The sequence below is a fragment of the Hyposmocoma kahamanoa genome, unplaced genomic scaffold, assembly GCF_003589595.1.
Source record: "Hyposmocoma kahamanoa isolate Upper Pololo Valley unplaced genomic scaffold, ASM358959v1 129, whole genome shotgun sequence".
Taxonomy (NCBI): domain Eukaryota; kingdom Metazoa; phylum Arthropoda; class Insecta; order Lepidoptera; family Cosmopterigidae; genus Hyposmocoma; species Hyposmocoma kahamanoa.
The window spans coordinates 2663620-2684657 of record NW_020653460.1 but is presented as its reverse complement, the minus strand read 5'-3'; the positions used below and the strand labels follow the sequence as shown (position 1 = coordinate 2684657).

General features: G+C 39.0%; 1 protein-coding gene across 1 annotated transcript; it reads right to left on the bottom strand.

Annotated features, from left to right (window-relative positions):
* Nucleotides 1-233: 233 nt before the first annotated feature.
* LOC113240247 (splicing factor 3B subunit 2) lies at nucleotides 234-21031 on the bottom strand. The gene is made up of 13 exons (XM_026477499.1): nucleotides 20243-21031; nucleotides 20009-20142; nucleotides 16695-16849; nucleotides 15237-15432; nucleotides 11516-11725; nucleotides 8111-8313; nucleotides 5195-5345; nucleotides 4091-4294; nucleotides 3235-3310; nucleotides 2476-2659; nucleotides 2258-2364; nucleotides 578-792; nucleotides 234-423 (listed from the first exon to the last, which is right to left on the bottom strand). The coding sequence occupies exons 1-13, from the start codon at nucleotides 21027-21029 to the stop codon at nucleotides 355-357; spliced, it is 2691 nt and encodes an 896-aa protein (XP_026333284.1). The 5' UTR covers nucleotides 21030-21031; the 3' UTR covers nucleotides 234-354.
* Nucleotides 21032-21038: the final 7 nt, after the last annotated feature.

Genomic DNA, 21038 nt, shown 5'->3' with positions numbered 1-21038 from the left:
TTGACAGATCATCAAATTATTGCCGTTATGAAAAATATTAGTTGAATAGTAATTATTTTTAGCGCCCTCTATTGAAAACTAAATAATGTACAAGCTTATTAAACTCTTTGCAACGGCATCTAGCGTTGAGTAGACGCACTAATACGCCTTAATGACTGTCCTCGGAAGACATTCTTTACATTTTTCACGCTTGGGGTGATGAGACAAATAAAAAAATCAAATGGGACATTGAAACATTGTATTAATTAGCGAGCATGTTATATTTCTTCATAATAATACGTGGAAAGTTAATCTTTCGCGGCATTCAACAGTAATTATTATAATACTCTTAAAAATATTTTTAAATTATCGCTATTAGAATTTGAATTCTTTGTACTTCTTGGCTTGCTTCGAATCCGTGTTTTGCTGTCGCTTCCGCTTGTTCTGTAAAAATACAGTATGTTGAACAAATAATGAAATAAATTTTGTTATGAAGTTGATGACAAATAGAAAAAAGCACTCGAGAAAATATTGCCAGTTACAGACCATCCTGTTACATTTCCAAAAAAAGCTAATTAAATTTTGCAGCCGGACGTACTTTCTGTCTAGCAACGTGGTCAGCCAACATGTCGGAAAGGTCCTCCTTGTGGCGGGGCCGCGTCTCCCGGAGATGTCGCTCGTATCTGGCGGCCACGGCCTCGGGCTCGAGTTCGAGCTCGCTGGGGTCCAGCGCCACCTCGACGCCGACGGCGCCTGCGCTCGCGCCGCCCGCCGCCTCGCTGCTCGTGCCTGTGCCCGCTGCGGCACGTTTACCTGCGAAAAAGCATTTTGGTCGAATTTTAAGGATCGTATCTCTTATTCATCAATTTTATTCATAACAAACACTTCCATAATACGTAGTATATATATTTCCATACTTTTGGCTGGGTATCTGGATATTGCTCCGGAGTGAAATTCATTGCTCTTGTAATCATAGTGCGGATTTGGACCTGCAGACTACGTGGACAAGTTATATAAACTCTGATAGACAAGCCGCTCTGCATGCACTAACCTCAGTCATCCAAACATCGAGGATAGTAAATAGCAGTGTAACTTTATTGAATACTCTCAGGGAAAGGAAAAAACTGGTCCTGCAATGAGTCAGTGGATGAAAGGCAAAGGCTAGAGCTTGAGAACACCCCTCTCCGAGAAGTGTGGTTCCAAGAAAGGGTCTCGAGTATTCAAAGAGTTCGAGTATTCCTGTCATTCGACAGGAATGGCATCAGAATACTCAGCTCAAACTTAACAGGGCATTGTGGCTGTGCATCTCAGTCAATGAATGCTGCCCACTGACGGGCGTACAAAGTTCCATACGCGGTGACACCGGCCACAACCAGAGGACATAAAAGCTGTCAGAGCCAGGAAAGTCCTTCAGTACTTTAAAGCTGTCGGCTTTGGCTCTGAACTGTAAATAGTGATGATCACAATATATCAGTCAATGGTCGCAATTATGAGGGACTGCATATGAATGAAGCCACATAACAATAATAATAATAATAATAATTAATCTTTTGGGCCTTGGGAGAGGCGAGAGTGTAAAATAAATATAATAATAATAATAGCAATAATACATGCATTTACTTGATAAGTGTGGTTCAAACCAGCCCACAGGCTAAGAAAAGTAAAAAAGGCAACAATAATAGTAATCATAATAAAGTGTGGTTCAAACTAGCCAACAGGCTGAGAAAAATAAAGAAGAGCATAACAATAATAATATTTCGGTCCGTGAGTGTGGTTCAAACCAGCCTGCAGGCTGAGAAAAATAAAGACGGCGATAATAATAATAATAACAATAAAGTCTGGTTTAAACCAGCCAAAAGGTTGAGAAAATAAAGAAGAACATAATAATAATAATATTTCGGTCCGTAAGTGTGGTTCAAACCAGCCAGCAGGTTGAGAAAAATAAAGAAGAAGATAGTAATAATAATATTTCGGTCCGTAAGTGTGGTTCAAACCAGCCAACAGGTTGAGAAAAATAAAGATGAACACAATAATAATAATAATAATATTTCGGTCCGTAAGTGAGGTTCTAACCAGTCAACAGGCTGAGAAAAATAAAGAAGAACAAAATTCGAGTGAGACCTGGTAGATGTTGTAGTTAGCTGACACATTTTACGAATTTTTACAACCCGTGCAATTTTAAAATTCTACTGCAGTTCAGTAGACCCCACATTGGCTAGATACACTATCAAATAGAGTCAATATTAACCAATATGTTTAGATGCGTTGAAAAACTAACCTGGATTAGCCGCGTTGATATCGTACACGTGAGTAGAAGCCATCATGCCCGACGTAAGTCCCACACGCCGCTCTGGCAGAACTTGATACAGTGCCGGCGTGTCGCCACTAAAACACATCAATAGAACATTATATAACATAATAATAATAACGCACACACTCAACATAACAAACTTTTAAATACAAGTACAATTGCGAGAGTCATTCGGTAATACTTGCCCCTCAGTATCAGTGTCGACTTTCTTCTTCCTAAGCTCAATAGTGTCTGGTGTTTCCATGCCTGGTGGTACGCTGCTAATGCCGAGTGGCGTGACCAGCCCTTCGCCCGGCGTGGCCACGCCCGCGGCGATTTCACTCGCCGTGCCCGCGCCACCTGTTTTTTCATTCTCGCCTTCGGACTCCTCTGCATTCATGAAATATTTTTTAAATTATCTCCACCAGGGCCCAACTACTTTTCGATGGCCCTAAATAAACCCCTAGTTATTTTTGCGAAAAGGTTGAGAATTTCTAATTAAGATTATAAATACAAATATCGGACACACAATTTTTCGTCGACCCGGTGGGATGGGTCTCATGCTGTCCATGCTGCACCGTAGCATTGCTCTAACTATCTGAGCTACGGGTCCAGTTGCCGAGTTGTCGAAAGTCTCCAATGTTGTTATAGATCTTTGTCAGTACAACGACGACGAATGCCGAAAGTCAGTACTTTCGGCATTCGTCGCCGCTAGTGACATCTAGTGAGAGATTTTTTAATAACCTTCTCACTGCAGCCGAAACCTTTACAGGTATCACAACTGACGCAGATGTGGCTTTTCGATCAAATGCATTTATTGAAATTTTTTGAGAAATAACTCCGCTAGTTTTGTCATGATTATGAATAAGATCGAACACATATAATTTTTTTATTCATAACCATAATAAAAGTAGTGGAATTATTTCACAAAAAATCTCAATAAATATAATTTCTAATTAACTTACCTTCTTCAGATTCTTCTTCGGATTCAGACTCCAGTTCTCCCCACATTGTCCTGTCAATATCTTGATCTTCGGTGTCCTTAAACAATCGAGTCATTAGTGGATTAAACCAAAACAGTTTGTCAAAATATAATAATAAGTTTGCGAAAGTATTGGAGAATATCAGTCGTGGAAAGTCACTCAGGACACAAATTCATTCAATGGGTAATATATGCCATTATAATATGAATCCTGTGAAAATTTACCTTTTATGAGATTCACAATGATCGTAAAACATAAACTTTATGCAAAAATTATATTACACAGCGTCTTGGTTCTTAAATGGCAAAAATCTATTGGAATATCTGTTTAGCTCTTTCAGGTCGCATCTACATATCTATTTTGAAATAAATACTGTAAATAATAAAGGCTAACAAATACCTATTTACAAACAACACCGGTTAGAGTTTGTTACCCTGTCTTCTTAGTAGTGATCAATAAGTTTGACGATTCCGAGCGCAATTTGTTTACCAAAACAAAGATGTTTTGAATTTTAATGAAATGAAACTTTTAAATTGTTCATTTACTTCTTTATTCTTTTAGGCACTCTACAATTGTGTACAAAAGAACTTTATCTTTCGTATTTTCTTACAATCTCCAAAAATACAGCGCGCTGTCAGATCACCCGGTAAAAATCTATATTCCAACAACATGGCTTCTCTCACCAGTGTTGCCATCACGAAAGCCCGAATCTCTCCATACTCCAATTTTTCTTTACAAAAATCATTACCTTGTGACGAGTTGTTACGAACGTGGAAATTTTTTAATATTAATGTATCCTGGATTGGAAGTAATTAAAAAGACAAATTAATTTACTCACATCCTGTCCCTGACTTTGATGTCCAAACACGTCACCGTAAAGCGGTTTACCGCTCTCATCCACGGGCGGCTTGCCCCACCCGCCGGCGTGGTAGCCAAACGCGCAACTCTCCGGAATAGGGGCGTTCAGGCCTGGGATCTTAAGGTTCGGGTAGGATGGTGGGGGTCCGTACCGCTGTTGGGCTATGAGCCAAGGTGGTGGCACCTGCAAAAACAACAAAGCCAATGGACTCCTAAAATCAGTGATCGTATCTAGTTGTTGGGTTGGACCCTCTTTGTAGAACCGAAAAATTTTAAAGAATCGGATTTATTACATTTATTTATTTACCAAGTACATAATATTTCGTATTTGATTACGAAGTGAATTTAAATCAATCATACTAAAGCTGAGATCTATAAAACTAACATTGACTTCGACTAAACAAAAATAGCGAGCTTTAAGGTGGATTTACCACCGGTCAGACGAGACAAGGCGAGACGAGAACTGAAATCTCGCCGGCCTATTTCCACCAAAAATTGCTATTAATAGGTAGTGAACTCGCGCGAGCTCTCGCTGTGGTTGTGGATAGTGGAAATTCAGTGCTGCTTAGTTTGTCTAGCGATAAATACGCGGCTGAAATAACGTCTCCCGTAAATTATTATTATTAAATATGTTAACGAAAGAAGAATCAGATGAAGAGATCTTTTTTTAAATCTCAAATAAGTACGTATTCTCCACAATTCCGCGATTGATATTAATAACCATCGCGAGCTCGCACTGGATTGTGCAAGCACTCGCGAGCTCGCGCAAGAAAAAGTGTTTCCGTTGCAGAATATTATAATACTCTATGTAGGCAGCAATACGATTCAATATTACATCAAAAAATATTTTAATTATCGCCTCACCCATCCTCGTTAATTCTGAACGTCGAAACCATTCCTACCGAAGATGTGTCAACTCTCGTCTCGTCTCGCCGCCGCCGATGGAAAAGCACCTTGATTATATTTAGAGTGGCAATAGCATAGCCGCTCATGTTTTGTTTTTCTTTTATATCGAATTTAAACAAACAAATAAAAAATTATAACCTGACCTAAGCACTACACGCGCAATTATTATTTCTTTTACCTTATGAGATCCTGGTCCAACAGGCATGCCGAGCGCTGTACGTAGTTCCTCAGACAAGTCTCCAGGCTTCTTCTCTCGCAGTCGCGTCTCGAATTCCTTACCCTCATAGTACAAATCGCCGTGGATTGTCATGCGCGGTTTTGTTTGCCATCTATATAAACATTTTACTTTATTGATACACACACAAAATTGAGAATATAAAAAAATAACGCTTATATTTAAATAACTAACAATTAGACATACAGTAGCAATTGAATTAACATCTTTTAACATCGACTTAGTGCATCCTTAGCCAAGTTTTACGGAAAAAAATGTAACTCAAAAGCTTATAATGTGTAATAAGAGAAAGGTAGTTAGGGTAAGCAGCGGCGCCCAACTAGGGGCCACACGCACCCTTAAATCCGGACCCTTGAAATCGGGTAGTGTAATAAGCGGTTCAAACAAAATGCTTTTTTTTCATTTCGTGACAAAGCAGAAACAGCTGAAAAATGAATTGTAATAATTAAATATGGATTAAATCAAAGTTTAAAAAATAATTAACTTTTTCAACTAAAGTTTACGAATGAAATAACAAATACCCTAAAAATCGTATATTTTTGTTTGTTGACATTTATCGAATTTGGCTAGAGTTATAGTAAGCGAATCTATTAAAAAAAGTTGCACTATTTTGGAGTTTTTGCTAGTGTTCTGATAAATGTGCTGGTGCATTTACTGTTATGATAACAAACATGTAGAAGACAAATTTGCGCGCGTCCATGTCTTCGGTTACCAGTAAAAGAGGCAAGAGGGGATGTCTAATTCAATAATCATAACGTACTGTAGACTTTATTCACTGCCAGAACGAATCGTTCGCCTTCTGTTTTAGCCAAATTGCCACGCAAACACGATATACGTGTTAACAATATAACAAAATATACTTACCATTAATAATAAGCTTCTGCAGTGTCTACCAAGCGTCAACAATATATGTTGATATCAATGCACCTATAGAGATTATTTAAGAGGCCAGTTGTTACACTGATCAAATGAGACCAAAAATGTATGAGTTGAAACCACTCCATTTTAAAATCACATTTTTAATAAAGTGTCATTTGCGAATATATTCAAATGGACCAGTCTACGTAATAATAAACTGAAACTGATTTCTAATAGAAAACTTTCTTTTTTTTTTAGTGTACTGAAAGTGAACATTATGTTAGTGAGGCAAAGGACCCATGAATAGGGTTTCGAAATTAGTTTTTTGTTAGGGTAGACCTGTAAGTCTTCTCTAAGGCCCGGCGCACATTGGCGAAATGTCATGGCAAGGGATCCTTCGGCATCTCTACATGCAAGCACACAATGACGGCAAATATGCAGCGATATCCCTAGCTATGCCGAAATACACCGTCACGAAATCGTGCTCGCAACTAGTCTCTATTCTAGGAGGTCTACTCTCGTTCTCTCTATTAGACCAAATTAAAAAACAAAGTCAAGTATGAAGCTTTATTCTCATCTTGCGTCTTTTAATGTGGTCGAATGTTACTTATTTGACGGATGTCGGATGGAGAACGAGAGCACAGGGCCAAATCAGTCTTAACGTAAAAGCCTACCGAAGGATCCCGAAGACTGCCGAAGCATTCCGAGGGCCGACGGCTCGGAATCCCTAAGCTAGCCGCAGCATTCTTTTTTAATTTATAAACAACAAGTGCGCATTTGACCTCTATCTCACCTGATGGAAAGTGACGATGAGGTCGAGGATGTAGCATGCAAACCTAAATAATGTCTATTCACTCTCGCCTTGAAAAGGTCCAAGTTATCGCGTTCGGGGAACAAGTCTGCAGGCAGGGAATTCCACTTCCGTACGAATCCGCGACACAACATAGGGGTGGAATCCCTGCCCACGTCTAGTCTCCCGATGATGGAAAGGGGAAGGCGGAATCAAATTATGCAATTCTATCGCACACTCTCCGTGATATATCCTGTAGAATACCGATAAGCTGGCAACTCTACGGCGGTGTTCAAGGCTCTGCAGCTTCGCCGCTACTAGTTCTGAGTCACATATTAGCCTCTTAGCACGCTTGTCTATTGAATCCAAGGTGGCCAGTTGGTATTTAGCAGAGCCATCCCATAAGTGGCAGCAGTACTCCATACACGACCGGACTTGTGCTTGGTACGTTAGTAGCAGCTAAGACTATTATCATTGAAATTTCAACTATAATGTCATAACATTGAAGTATATTATTATTCGTCACCTAAAAATCAAGTCCTGGCAGTGGGAGCCCGGTCTAACTTATACCCAGTGATCGGAATTGAGGGAATTAATTTAGCTACTAAAGAATAATGTGGACATTCCCTTTTACAAACTCCGGGAGTTCTCGGAACTAATTATGTTTGTATATGCGAAATTATTTATTGAAATTTGAGCACTATTATTTCATATTAAGTATTTGCTACAAATTGTCTCAAAATATATATTTTTACACATACATATAAAGTGACAGGAAGAACAAAGCGTGCGCCCGATCGTAAGCTACACGCCTGTCCGTAACAGTTGCAGTGTCACGCAGAACTTTAAATCTCAAAGATCTGAGGGGCACTGCCACTGTGCCACGAATATAACATTGTAGCTATCTTTCTATATGTACTTACGTATTTAAATACTTTAGCCATTTAAAAAAATAAACATGAGGCAACCTATATTTAGGAATGTTTAGAAAATAAACAGTGAAAAAAGAAATTTCATACGCATTGATAACGAAATAGGTATGTCCGTACTAATAAAATTTTCATACTTTAGGTAAATTAACTCTCTCAATTTCTATAACTGCTTCTAACAGACAACAATTAATTTATATAAGTACTTAAAATTATTGAAACTTTTTTTCTAGCAAATAAAGATCGAGTTACAAGTCTGTCTATGTTTTAAGTGCAACTTACTTGAAGAAAGCGTCATGCAACTTCTGATAATCGATGTCGATCTTGCCGAGCTTGGGTCTTGACCGTTCGCGCATTTTTGCTTTTAGGGTTTTGGTCTCTTCCTTATCTTGCAGTGAAGCTCGCATCTCCATGATGCCTGTCTTTTTTATAAAGTCCGGTAGATCAAAAGGAGGTTTTTCTATACCTCTTTTGCCTTGTAAGTACTAAAACCAAAACATTTTTATATAAACAATAATAAATTTAAATTTAAACTTAGGTATGTCTTAGTTTGCTTTTAGATGTGGATACAATCTGTGATATCAATTAATCTTGGATATAACATATATAAATATATTAATATAACACGCAAAATAGGCGCCTTGTCGTCGAGTTGCGGACACCAGCCCGTTACACCAAGTACCAAGTAATCTTGGATATTAATAAATGTGAATTGATAAAATTTATTGTATTGACTGCCTCCGTGGTCGAACGGTTACCCTACCAGACTGCCACGCAGAGGTCCCAGGTTCGGTTCCCGGGCCGGAAGAAAATTTGCATGGCCTACATTTATTTCTCTCATTACTTTGGGTGTAATTTGTGGTTATCCATGTGTGTCCATGACACCAACAAACACAGGGTTTCCCTAGTACGGGACCATGTTGAATGTGTCCGTTATTATTATTATTGGGATAGTTGTAATTAGAAATGTAATGCATGTGTACGTCAATATGACTTTGAGTGTTAGTGTGTTATTTTAAATGTAAATAACTAAATTAAATTAACTTGAATAATTAAATATGTTGTCATAGGTACAGTCAAGCGCTTCAGGTTTAACAGAGCTTGAGTTCGAATATCACCTCCAGCTCAATAGAACAGGATACGTCAAAGTGTGGCTTGATGTGCTGCCATCTGTACTTACAATGTAACAGCGCGAGACCATCTCCGTTGATATTGCCATGCCCTTACGGGACGTCACATTGTATTAACTATAGTGACATTGGCAAAATCATCAGTTCTCATATTGATGGAGCCATAAAAATAAAAAGTGAAGTGAATAGTATAAATAGTGAAGTTGATTTATAACTTACCTACCATTAGAAATGTACAATATGATATGCAATAAAAATAAATAAATAAAAATGTATTATTGATTTTAAATTTTTATTGAATTGATATTCAATTATATTTGTGAAATTAAGATTTTATTTTTGTGAATTAAGAAGATGTCGGTTCGAATCCGGCCGGATCGAAGGAATTTTTTCTGAGTGTTCGGTCTTTGTATTAATAATTGTATTATTGATTTGTATATTTTTTGCGCAATAACTCCGAAGAAATATACGATGTCGAAAGCCGAAAACTAAATGCAAAGATCTATAGATAACAAATACTTAAAAGAAATTCGTCGACTTATTCAACCTTATCCCTTCCTCTCCTTTCCATCAGCGGACCACCCGTGCCGGACTGCGTTGCCACAGATGGACGGTCAGTTCAATACCGTCCCGCACTAAAAAGTTTGGCAATTCGTTTTTATGTCGAACCATCAAATTGTGGAACCAACTCCCGGCGCATGTATTCCCTCCCCTCTATAACATCGGGTCCTTCAAACGTAGTGTGAAGAAGCATTTGGCCAGACCGGCAAAATGATAGTGACGGAGTGAAGATATTTGTGTTTTCCATCCGTTACTCTCATCTCTGGACTGTATTCGTACTTTCCATCAGGCGCGGTGCAGTCATTTTGCCGAGTCACAATAAAAAAAAAAAAAAAAAAACTTAGTAAACTCGACCTGCAGCTTAATTAGTCCCATTTAAATTTGAAGAAAATATTCCACCTCTCAGGGTGGCAAACTAGGGGATGAATCCGGTTTCGCACACTTTCCGTTAACCGATTGCAATAAAACTTAGCAAATAGATGTAATTCCAATGAAAATCCCGATAAGAAAACTTTAGAGGTCAGGTTTTTTAATAAAAAAGTTACAATATTGTTTTTTGTGAAATGACTCAACTTGTTTGTGATAATTATGCTTAAGGCGGTAAAATCCGAAAAAACAACAACAAAAGATCTGTAATAAACACATAGAAAAAATCGGAGGTCTGCTGACTCGATATGTAGCTCAGTTGGTAGAGCGGTGGCTCTGGTTTGACTTAAAGACGCAGGTTCGAATCTAGTCAAATTGAAGGAATTTTCCTCGTGTTCATCTTTGTATTAGCGAGTCACCACATCTGTCCTCGGAATGAAAAAGGCAAAGCTGTATAAAGTACGCATAGTTGTGCCTTTTTTCGTTACGAGGGCAGACATTATTTTGCTGACTTCCGCTTGGACTGCGCCAATGCGAAAAGCACAACGTAATTTTCGCTCTTATTACATGAACATGAAGCTTTTTCTGGCCGACTTAGTGTGGTTAATTAAAGTGACTCGCTTAATATTTATAACGAAAATAATTACTTGTTTAGAACGAAATATAAAATCCCCACTTTTTGAGAATACGTGAAATAAGATTTCAAATTGTTACAGTCTCACATTATTTAATTTATTACTCTAGAAGTATCAGGCCTTGTTAGTCCTGGAAAATAATGATAAAACATTCAGCTCTGCTACTGATTATTTTAATATTTAATAATAAAAAAATCATAATTTACAAAAAATATTTTTTGACGGAGCGCCATCTGTGAGAAATTAATTTCTTCATACTTATTATAACAAACGATCAGAGTAATTTCACAAAAAAGAATTGAATATCATGATAGTAAAATATCGTGACATTCAATAAACTTAAAAATTACAATTATTAAAGCGACATCTCTAGTTAACGATGGTAGCTGTAAAGGGGCCTCTCTCAGTGAAGAAATAAATTTCCCATAGATGGCGCTACGGCAAAAATCGTTAAAAATCAAAAACAAAGATCTGCAACAAGTGCAATATAGATAAATTTGTAAGGTCTGCTGGTTCGTTCCGTGGCTTAATTGACAGAGTATCTGGCACGGATTGCCTGAGGATGCTGGGTCGAATCCAGTTGGATTGAATTAATTTTTGTTAGTATTTAGATCTTTGTTATAATAATTATAACAAACTAGTGGAGTAATTTCACAAACAATAATTGAATATTGTAGTAGTAAAATTCAATAAACTTAAAAATTGCAAAAAGTAGTCACTATAAGGTCACTTTTCACACACACATTTTCACCTGCTAAGCAAAATATTTAAACTTCGATAAAAAAAAACTAAGTAATAAAGTAAGTCGCATCTGTAAAAATTTTATGATGATTTTTCGGAACGAAAACAGCTCAATTGTTAATCCGTCACTGTTTCGCCAACGTGTTATCTTTGCAGACATATTTACAATACATTATTACTGCTGCTAAGTATTTGCTTGTGTCTACTCTGGCCCTCCTTCTGTTGAAATATGCTCAAATTTAACAAATACATACCTTTCTCTTATAACACCAATGCCTGGGAACTTGCACGGTATTCCTATGTGCCTTCAATTGCACCAACAATTTAGGATCTCTCGCTGTGACATCATACATCTCGACTACATCCGGTCGGGAAACGAGTTGCTTCAGCTCTGCGACTGATAGTCGGGATAATTTCTTCAATTTGCGCTTTGACAGACGCTCCTTTTCATCGGCTGCGTTTTTCTGTAATATCAGAAAATAGAACCTGTGATATTTTCTATGCCTTCAAAAGTACCAGCTAGACGGGTGCGCCGCGCAGCCGCTGCCGACGAATTTTACCGACGCGACGGGACGAACAAGTTGTGCGCCTGCTGCCAACCGACACGCCTGTCCTTAGAAGTTGCAATGCCTCTGAGCTTTAAATCGCAGACCTGAGGGGCACTCCTATCGCGCCCGTTACCCTGAGACGTAAGGTGATAAGTCCCAAGTGCCTGTAATTTCACCAGCACGGTTACCTATCACAAGATAGAAACATGATTTACAGAATTTTGTTGGTCCGAAAACCTTTAGATTTTTATTGAATAGATTTTCGAAGAGTCCGAAAACAAGTTACGGTTTTTTTCATTACACCATTTAATGTTTTACTATTTTGACATATTGGCAAGTTATTCTTTTCCCGATTTTTATTTTCTCTACAAACCGTTTGATCAACGTATCTAATGGACTATTTTTATTTTGTAAAAAAAACGATATTCATGATACATTTTTGTTAAATTATTTCTTATTACAGATATTTAAAATATTAGATTATTTAAAAATCATTTTGAGATAGTGTGGAGCACTTAAAGTATAGCAGCGTACACTTGCCTAGAGTACTCCTGCTGCTACGTACTACTGCCTTGTTCTTCACATTGTGCGTTGGACACTCTTACTTGCCCCAGGACCTGATGAAAACTCTGGTAATGCCTATTGTGAAGAACAGGACGGGTGACATTTCTTGTATCGATAACTATAGGCCTATATCTTTGGCTACGATAATAAGTAAGGTACTGGACAATCTGCTTGACAAGCAATTAAAAAAGGACATGAAGTTAAATGATGCTCAATTTGGGATTAGACCTGGTCTATCAACAGAAGCTGCTATTCTTTGCCTCAAACACACTGTCCAGTATTATACCTCCAGAAAGACGCCAATCTATGCGTTTTTCCTCGACCTGTCCAAAGCTTTCGATCTTGTATCGTACGACAGGTTGTGGAAAAAAAAATTGCAGGAGGAGACTAGTCTTCCGAGCGAAGTAATAGGCCTGTTTAGATACTGGTACAATAACCAAGACAATTACGTTAGATGGGCAGGCTCGTTATCGAGCATGTATAGATTGGAGTGTGGTGTAGACAAGGTGGATTAAGCTCTCCTAGTCTATTAAAAGTGTATATGAATCGATTATTTTATGAGCTTAGCAATACCAAGGTCGGATGCTCGATAGATGAAATTTCGGTGAACAACATCAGTTATGCAGATGACATGGTGTTGCTGAGCCCTTCAACTAGCGCTCTTCGTAGATTAATAAGTATATGTCGAAACTCATGGATTGCGGTACAATGCGACTAAGAGCGAACTAATGGTTTTTAAAGCGGGTAACAAAACCTGGAATAATGTACCAGAAGTTATACTAGGTGGCACTCCACTTAAACGAGTCACTGAATTTAAATATCTGGGGCACTGGGTCTCCGAATATTTAAAAGACAATTTAAAGCTGGAAACAGAGCGTAGGGCGCTGGCAGTAAGTAAGAGGCAACATGTTGGCCCGTAGGTTCGCGAGGTGTAGTGATGATGTAAAGATTGTCCTATTCAAGGCACATTGCCAGTCTTTTTATACTTGCAGCCTCTGGGTCAACTACACCTTAAAATCTCTTAGCGCCCTACAAATTTTGTACAATAACATATTCAGGATGTTGTTGAAGCTGCCACGATTTTGCATTGCATCGGGAATGTTCGCCATAGCGAATGTCGATGGCTTTGCAGCTATCATGCTAAAAAGAGCGGCTTCCTTGGTGCATAGAGTTCGTGGCAGCGACAGCAGCCTCCTGAGTATAATTGCAAACAGGGTTCATGGTTCTTTTCATGAGCACTGGTCCCGGTTGCATATTAGTTTTAGGAAAAATTGTTATTTATAGTACTAACTCTATTTATAATTGCTTTGTTACTAACCTCTATGGATGAGTATTCCGAAATAAAGATACTTCAATTTGAATTAGAACGTGTCGCACAATACATCTCGTCAAATTAAAGCACCTCGCATCTTTAGTAAATATGGTAAACGAGACGCAAGTTAATTTGATCTAGTTGTAGTCGCACGATCCGATCGTGCAGCTTTTTCATACACTAACCTAACCTGAACCCACAGGAGGGGGACGACCTAGCTAGGAAATGCAAACAAATTGGGTTTATTTTTTTCGGTTTCTTTTCGGCAATTAATTGAATACTCAAGACCGATTGTTTTTAAATTACATTCCAAATGACGGCAAAAACATAGCACAATGGTATGACGAAAATTACGTAAGTGGACTGGCTATGCACCAGCAAAGTACAATCCAGAATTTTGGAGTGGTAAAAATGTATGACGGTACAATTTTATCTAAGAATAATAATTTTGTCGAAACGACAAAATTATATATATTATATTTTCAGCAATCTAATTTATATGGAAAACAGACAGTATAACAAATTAGATCAAACAAACTTCTGCCCAAAGATGTGTAATAATTATTCTAATAATAGGTTTTCGGACAAACGATACTTCTGCTGTAAGACATTTCTGTGTTGCAAATTTATACCAAAACTGTCATCGCACTAATGAAAAAAAGTCGAACCGTTTTCGGAGTAATGGAATCCGGAAAAAAGATATTCGAGTTTGTAATAGGTTACCCACTAGCACCCTAACAAAGCCCGAACACAGTAATACTCACGTTACTGCTTAGCGGGAGAAATAGGTAAGGTGGCAGTCCCTGGACGAACTCGATCTCAAGGAGCTCTACTGCTACTACATTTTTGTGGTTATTTTAATGAAATAGCAACTGCTTAGTAAGTTGTTGTTAATTTACTATATTTCCGTACTATTGAGATTATAAGGCTCGATTTATATTGCGGCGGAACGGAATGGAAGCGAACTTTTCGAGCTCGAGAATGCTCACGCATTCGCAAAAATTCCGCGGAAGGTTTTGACTCGTATCTAGTTTGTACGTTACACAATTGACCATAAAGTTCATTATGCTATGTTCAACAGCGTTACAAAAATTCGCTTCCATTCCATTCCGGAGCTATATAAATTGAGCCTAATTACGTTCCTGTGTTGTCGTACGAAAAATTGATACAAAGGTATGTTTTATAGTGTTTTTTCTAACACCTGAAAAATATATGCCTTGCCGATATCACGACGTCATCGACGATCGAAAAGATTTCACACGCCGCCGCTGACAATTACACGATCGGCGCACGTGTCTATTACAAAAAGATTGAAATATGCGTTCCTCAGCATTGAAAATATTTATAAAAAAAAATAACTTACCTACACACCTAAATAATCTTGATTACTTTAATTTTTCAACTTGTAACTCAAGATGACATTTAAAATGTAAAACGTTCGTATTTTACATATTGTAAATGTCTCTGAATCTTTTTCGTCATAAAATCCAGGATTGAGGGCTCCTGGATGCGACAAATGCGATAATTTTAAAAGAAACAATAGTCACAAACCTCAACAGCCTCTTCGTCGGCCGCAAACTGATCCTGAACCTTTTCGGTGAGCTTATTTGAAGGTTTCGGAGCGTCTTTCCCAGCTTCCTCTTTCACTTCCTCCTTCTTCTCAGTGATTTTGAAGGCTTCGAACACTCGGTGGAATTGGCGATACATCGGTTCTAGTTCGTGGAACTGAATATTCTCTTGGACATATCTGGGAAATGCAAATGTAAAATAATGTGGACACGTCTAGGTCTTACTATTATAGATAAAGGATACTTCGTGGACAGACAAACACATTACATAGAACCGAGAGGTTACGGTATTTTTTATTGACGTGTTCAGTAAGTATGAATCAAAATTTCTAACATCAGCTGGTTACCATTTGAGACGGTCACCGCCCAAAGAATTGTGGTCCAATGCTGCAGCTTACTTTTGGCCGGTAATAGACTCAATCAATAACTGCCTCTGTGGCAACGGTCACCATGCTGGACAGCTACGAAAAGGTCCCGGGTTCGATACCCGGGCCGGGAGAAATATTTGTACGGCCTACATTTATTTCTCTCATGACTGGGTGCAATTTGTGGTTGTGTACCTATGTGTGTGTCCATGGCACCTGAGATACAGAGCTTCCTTAGCGCGGGGCTATGAGTGTGTGAGTTATTATTAATCTTTATATGACTTCGACTTACATGTTTAGTTATAAGTACTGTAAGTGTAAGTCGCCCAAAATAATTTTTTTTTCCTAACAAAAACCCTCCATTTTCTTGCTATGTCTGGCAACTAGACAACCAGATTTAATTAAAACTTCACAAAATTACTAATTCTGCCTTCATATTAAAAATAAAGCTATCTGATTCAGTAAAAGATCACATGTACATTATACGCGGTTTGGTTTTTATTTAAACAAATTGTGCTATTTTGTTTTGAAAGTTAAACATTCCATCCTTGTTGGTACAAAGTATCCAAAAATATAAGTGTGTATCTTAGCTCCAAGACGCTAAATGGAAACTCATAAGGAACCGCAACGTATTATTATACAATTGGGGTGCAGGAAATGAATCTCCTCGCGTGACGTACCATTCCTTTCTTGTACGTGTGGCGTTTTCTTGGTATCGACGCGATACCAAGAAGATCGCAACATACATTCACGACTCGCCAAAAACTCCCTTGTCTATTGGTGAAATTACAGGCACATGGGACTTGTCAAAGTGCCCTTAAGATCTTTGCGATTTAAAGCTCTGAGTATCACTGCAACTGTTATCGACAGGCCTGTAGCTTACTATCAGGCGCACGACTTGTTCGTTCCGTCAATTGATATTATAAAAAAAAAACTTCTTTTCTTCTTTTACTTTTTCTATGTTGAGTGTGTGCGTTGAGTGTGTACTTTTTCTAATGAATCATTTTTTATACTCATAAAATTGGCGACACTGTCTAGTTAGATTCAACTTAGTGTGGATTATTGCTCATACTCACTCAATTTCTACCTCTTTTTCTTTGTCACCAGCTTTCTTAGGCTCTTCCCGTTGGGTCTCGTGTTCCTTCTTCTTGGTTTCCTCTTCCCGCCGCTTCTGTTTGGCAACTTTCTTCTTTTTTTTCTTACGTTTGTTTTTTTGTGTCTTGTTTGCACCCTGTTAAATAAGTTCGTGTATACATTACACAAAGTACAGTAGTACAATAATGGTGTTTTTTTTACAATTGGCAAACAATACCTACTATGTAATAGTGAGTAGGTAAATGTAGGATGCCTAATTATGTTTTATCTCTTACAATAATTGTTATTGTAATATATGTAATTTTAATTCTGTTCAACTTAATAATTATCGTTATTTTTACTTAGAATTTTCATTTGATTTTTTTGTTTGTAAATTAAGGTAATTTTTAACTTTGACAATAATTATTATTAATCTTTGAATTTAGTTGATTTCATTTATGATTTTGAATAATATTAAGTTTTGACACATTGATTTTGATGGCTTAATTTTCCAGTCTTTATGTCCCTATAATCAGTGGTTACTATAAATATAATAAGGCTACTGCTACTAACAACCTTTTTTTTAAAGATTATAAGTGCGCATTTGACCTTCATCTCACTTGATAGAAAGTGACGATGATGTCGACGATGGAGCATACACACCTAAATAATAACTATTCACTCTCGCCTTGAAAAGGCCCAAGTTATAACGTTCAGGAAACAAGTCCACAGGCAGGGAATTCTACTCCATAGCCGTTCGCCATATAAATGAGGAAGCATAACGCTTCGTGCAAATCTTTGGAATAACCACAATATAGGGGTGGAACACAAGTCTACGCCTAATCCCCCGATGATGGAAAGGGGAAGCCGGAATTAAATCGTGTAATTCAATCGCACATTCTCCGTCCATATATCCTACAAAATACCGATAAGCAACTTTACGGGCGTGTTCAAGGCTCTGCAGCTTCGCCTCCACTAATTCCGAGTCACCTATAAGCCCCATGACACGTTTGTCAATTGAATCCAAAGTGGCCAGTTGGTATGTAGCAGAGCCATCTCATAAGTGGCAGCAGTACTCCATACACGACCGGACTTGTGCTTGGTACGTTGGTAGCAGCTAAGACTATTACCATTGAAATTTCAATTATAATGTCATAACGGAGACTGCCTTGAGCGTCAAACGGCTAACCATGGACTCTTGACAAGACTGTATTTCCTCTCCACTGACCCTCCATTTGACCATTGGTCAAATACCTATCTACAACTGTGCTGTCATTAGCATACGCAAAGTAGCCTTCTAAGACCACTCGAATCGAACGTTCGCTCAAGAAATCCGAGATCCAATTGCAAAGGTCAGTGGGAAGCCCATAAGAGGGAAGCTTACTTTTAACTACCTCCGTGGCCGAACGGTTACCATGCCGGACTGCCACGCAGAGGTCCCAGGTTCGATTCCCGGGCCGGGCGAAATATTTGTATGACCTACATTTATTTCTCTCGTGAGTTTGGGTGTAATTTGTGGTTGTCTATGTGTGTGTCCATGGCACCCGCGACACAGGGTTTCCCTAGTGCGGGGCTATGTTGAGTGTGTGCGTTATTATTATTATTACTTAATAGGCTTGCGTGCCAGACGCCGTCAAAAGCTTTAGAAATGTCCAAAGACACTGCAAGTGCTTCGCCTTGCTTTTCTATAACCTTGCTCCATATGTGGCAGGCATGCACAAGAAGATCCCCAGTAGATCGCCCTTGTTGGAATTTTGAGTTGGAATCCGTACTGGCGATTACTGAGGAGGTCGTTGTCTTCAAGGTATGACAGGAGACAGTTGTTGAGTGCAGGTTCCATAGTCTTACAGAGTATGGAAGTGACTGAGATAGGTCTATAATTGACAAGGTCAGCTCTGCTTCCCTTCTCGGCACAGGTTGCACGTTTGCAAGCTTCCACGACCTAGGAACTACACCAGTCTCAAGTGAGAGGCGGTACTGGCGTGTGAGAAAAGGAGACAATTCAGGCGCACAGTTACACAGGACTATTGCTGGAATTCCATCTGGCCCGCTAGCTTTATTCGCGTCTAGATTCCGCAAAGTTCTAAGTACCTCTTTTTGACGTATGCGAACTGGCGCCATAGTGCAGCCAGCCTGAGGTAAGGTGGGTGGTAGGTTCCCTGCGGCATCCTGACGTGAACTCTCTGCAAGAATGAGGTAAAAGATTCGCCTTCTCTTCCGCAGTACGAGCCAGCGAGCCATCCGGCCTCAGCAGAGGTGGCAAAGATGGCCGACAAAAGTTAGATTCGACCGCTTTGGCTAGGCACCAAAAGGAGTTGCTACCTGCTGGATAAGAGGCAAGCTTGGCCCCTATGCGGCGTTCATGGTCTTCATCATGATGTAATAGGCTTTTGCACTTCTTAGCGGCCTTATTAAAAGCTTTCTTCAAATTCCGAGTACTCGGAGATTTGTGTAGTGGAGCATATGCCAAGCTTGGTACGCGGACTGTTTATGTGCTTCAGCACGACTACAATCAGCGTTAAACCATGGACGAGCTTGGGGTCCATTGGGTACATCAGAGTATGGTATGTAATATTCCATAATAATTATTAACTCATGACCTTTCTGTGGTGTTTGTCTGTAAAAGATTTATATTTTATTTAATACAATATAGTTGAGGGCAAGGTTGGTTTTTGAAAGAAAGATAAACTTATATTATCTGCACTTTCCTTTTATTCTGGAGACATTACACGCTACCCGCAAAGGAGGTGGCTGAACATTAGTGCTTTGCCTTTGAGCAAATTTTGAACTGAGCCATGGCCTATTTGGCTTGCTGTAGCACACACAAGTTGTTGATAATTAGGTTAGTATTGTTTTTATTTTTTTTTGTTTAATTTATCTTTTGCTATTTGATTTTGTTTCATTTTCTCTAGTTTTGATTTTTGTGTTTCTCTTTTAATTTATTTACTGTATTATATCGTTGTGTGCGTGATGCAAGACAATGAATGTTTTATCTATCTATCAATCTATCATTTGTTTAAAAAAATACAAGGTTTAATGATAGACAGGGAAGTTCATTTAGCGACATTTAGCATTACATAGTAATTGCATAATATGAATAATGCTAGAATTGGCATATATAAGTTTATTGGCATATATCAAAAATATTATAATCATAGTTAATGTAAAATGTTTACCTTCTTTTCAAATTTTTTGGCATGACATTGTGGTCATAGTTTGTTTTTACCTAAATGCACAATGCTATGAAGTCACAATAACTAAAATAACATTTTTATTAGAATTCAAAATAGAACATGATTAAACCTACACAACCTACCTCTTGTTTAGAAATGACAGGTGGATGTGGTGCATCAGGAATGTTGTCATCATCAGAGTCTCCTTCATCCTCCTCAGCATCATACTCTGTGCTGATCACAGGGGCTGGTGGAGCTTCTGGCTCCTCTTCTTCTTCTGTTAAAATTAATATATCACACAGTTTAGATCATCAACTTCATTTTTGTGTGAAAAGTGAAAAATCGCAAATAGAAATTCAATTATGTGATTAAAATACCTTTTTCCTGGGCTTCCTCTTCTTCTCCAAGTGCAGCCTGCCTCTGGTCCTTATAAGCCAGGGCCTCCTCTAGGGCTTTAGGCAACACTACACCCCCTACAGTCATAGGTTTATTCCTAAACTCCTCAGGTGTGTCAATCTTCATAGTCAGCAAAGATGGCAAGGATGATGATCCCATTTGTTGTGCATCTTCATCATCGACTTCTTGCTCATCTTCTTCATCACCTCTCTCATCCCAACCCGGTGGTCCATCTCCATGACCCTGCATTCCCCACCCGGTAGAACCCTGTTCTTCCCAATGAGCCATACCTGGAGGCCCCATCCCAGGTGGTCCCATTTCCATCCCCATTTCCATCCCCATTTCCATTCCCATTTCCATTCCCATGTCCATTCCCATATCCATTCCCATATCCATTCCCATGTCCATTCCCATTTCTATCCCCATTTCCATTTGATTATTGTAATTACCCTTTCCACGCATCATCATGCGAGGAGGAGGCCCCATACCTGGAGGGGGCGGACCCATTGGTGTGCCCATGGGGGGGCCCATGCCTGGTGGGGGTGGACCTAGTCCAGGTGGGGGTGGAGGACCCATGCCAGGCGGAGAGGGCCCCAAGCCCAGCATTCCTGGAGGTGGTCCCATACCGGGAGGTGGCCCCATACCTGAGGATGGTCCCATTCCCGAGGATGGTCCTATTCCAGAGGGTGGTCCCATACCTGAAGGAGGTCCCATGCCTGAAGGTGGACCAATGCCTGAGGGTGGACCCATGCCTGAGGGTGGACCCATGCCTGAGGG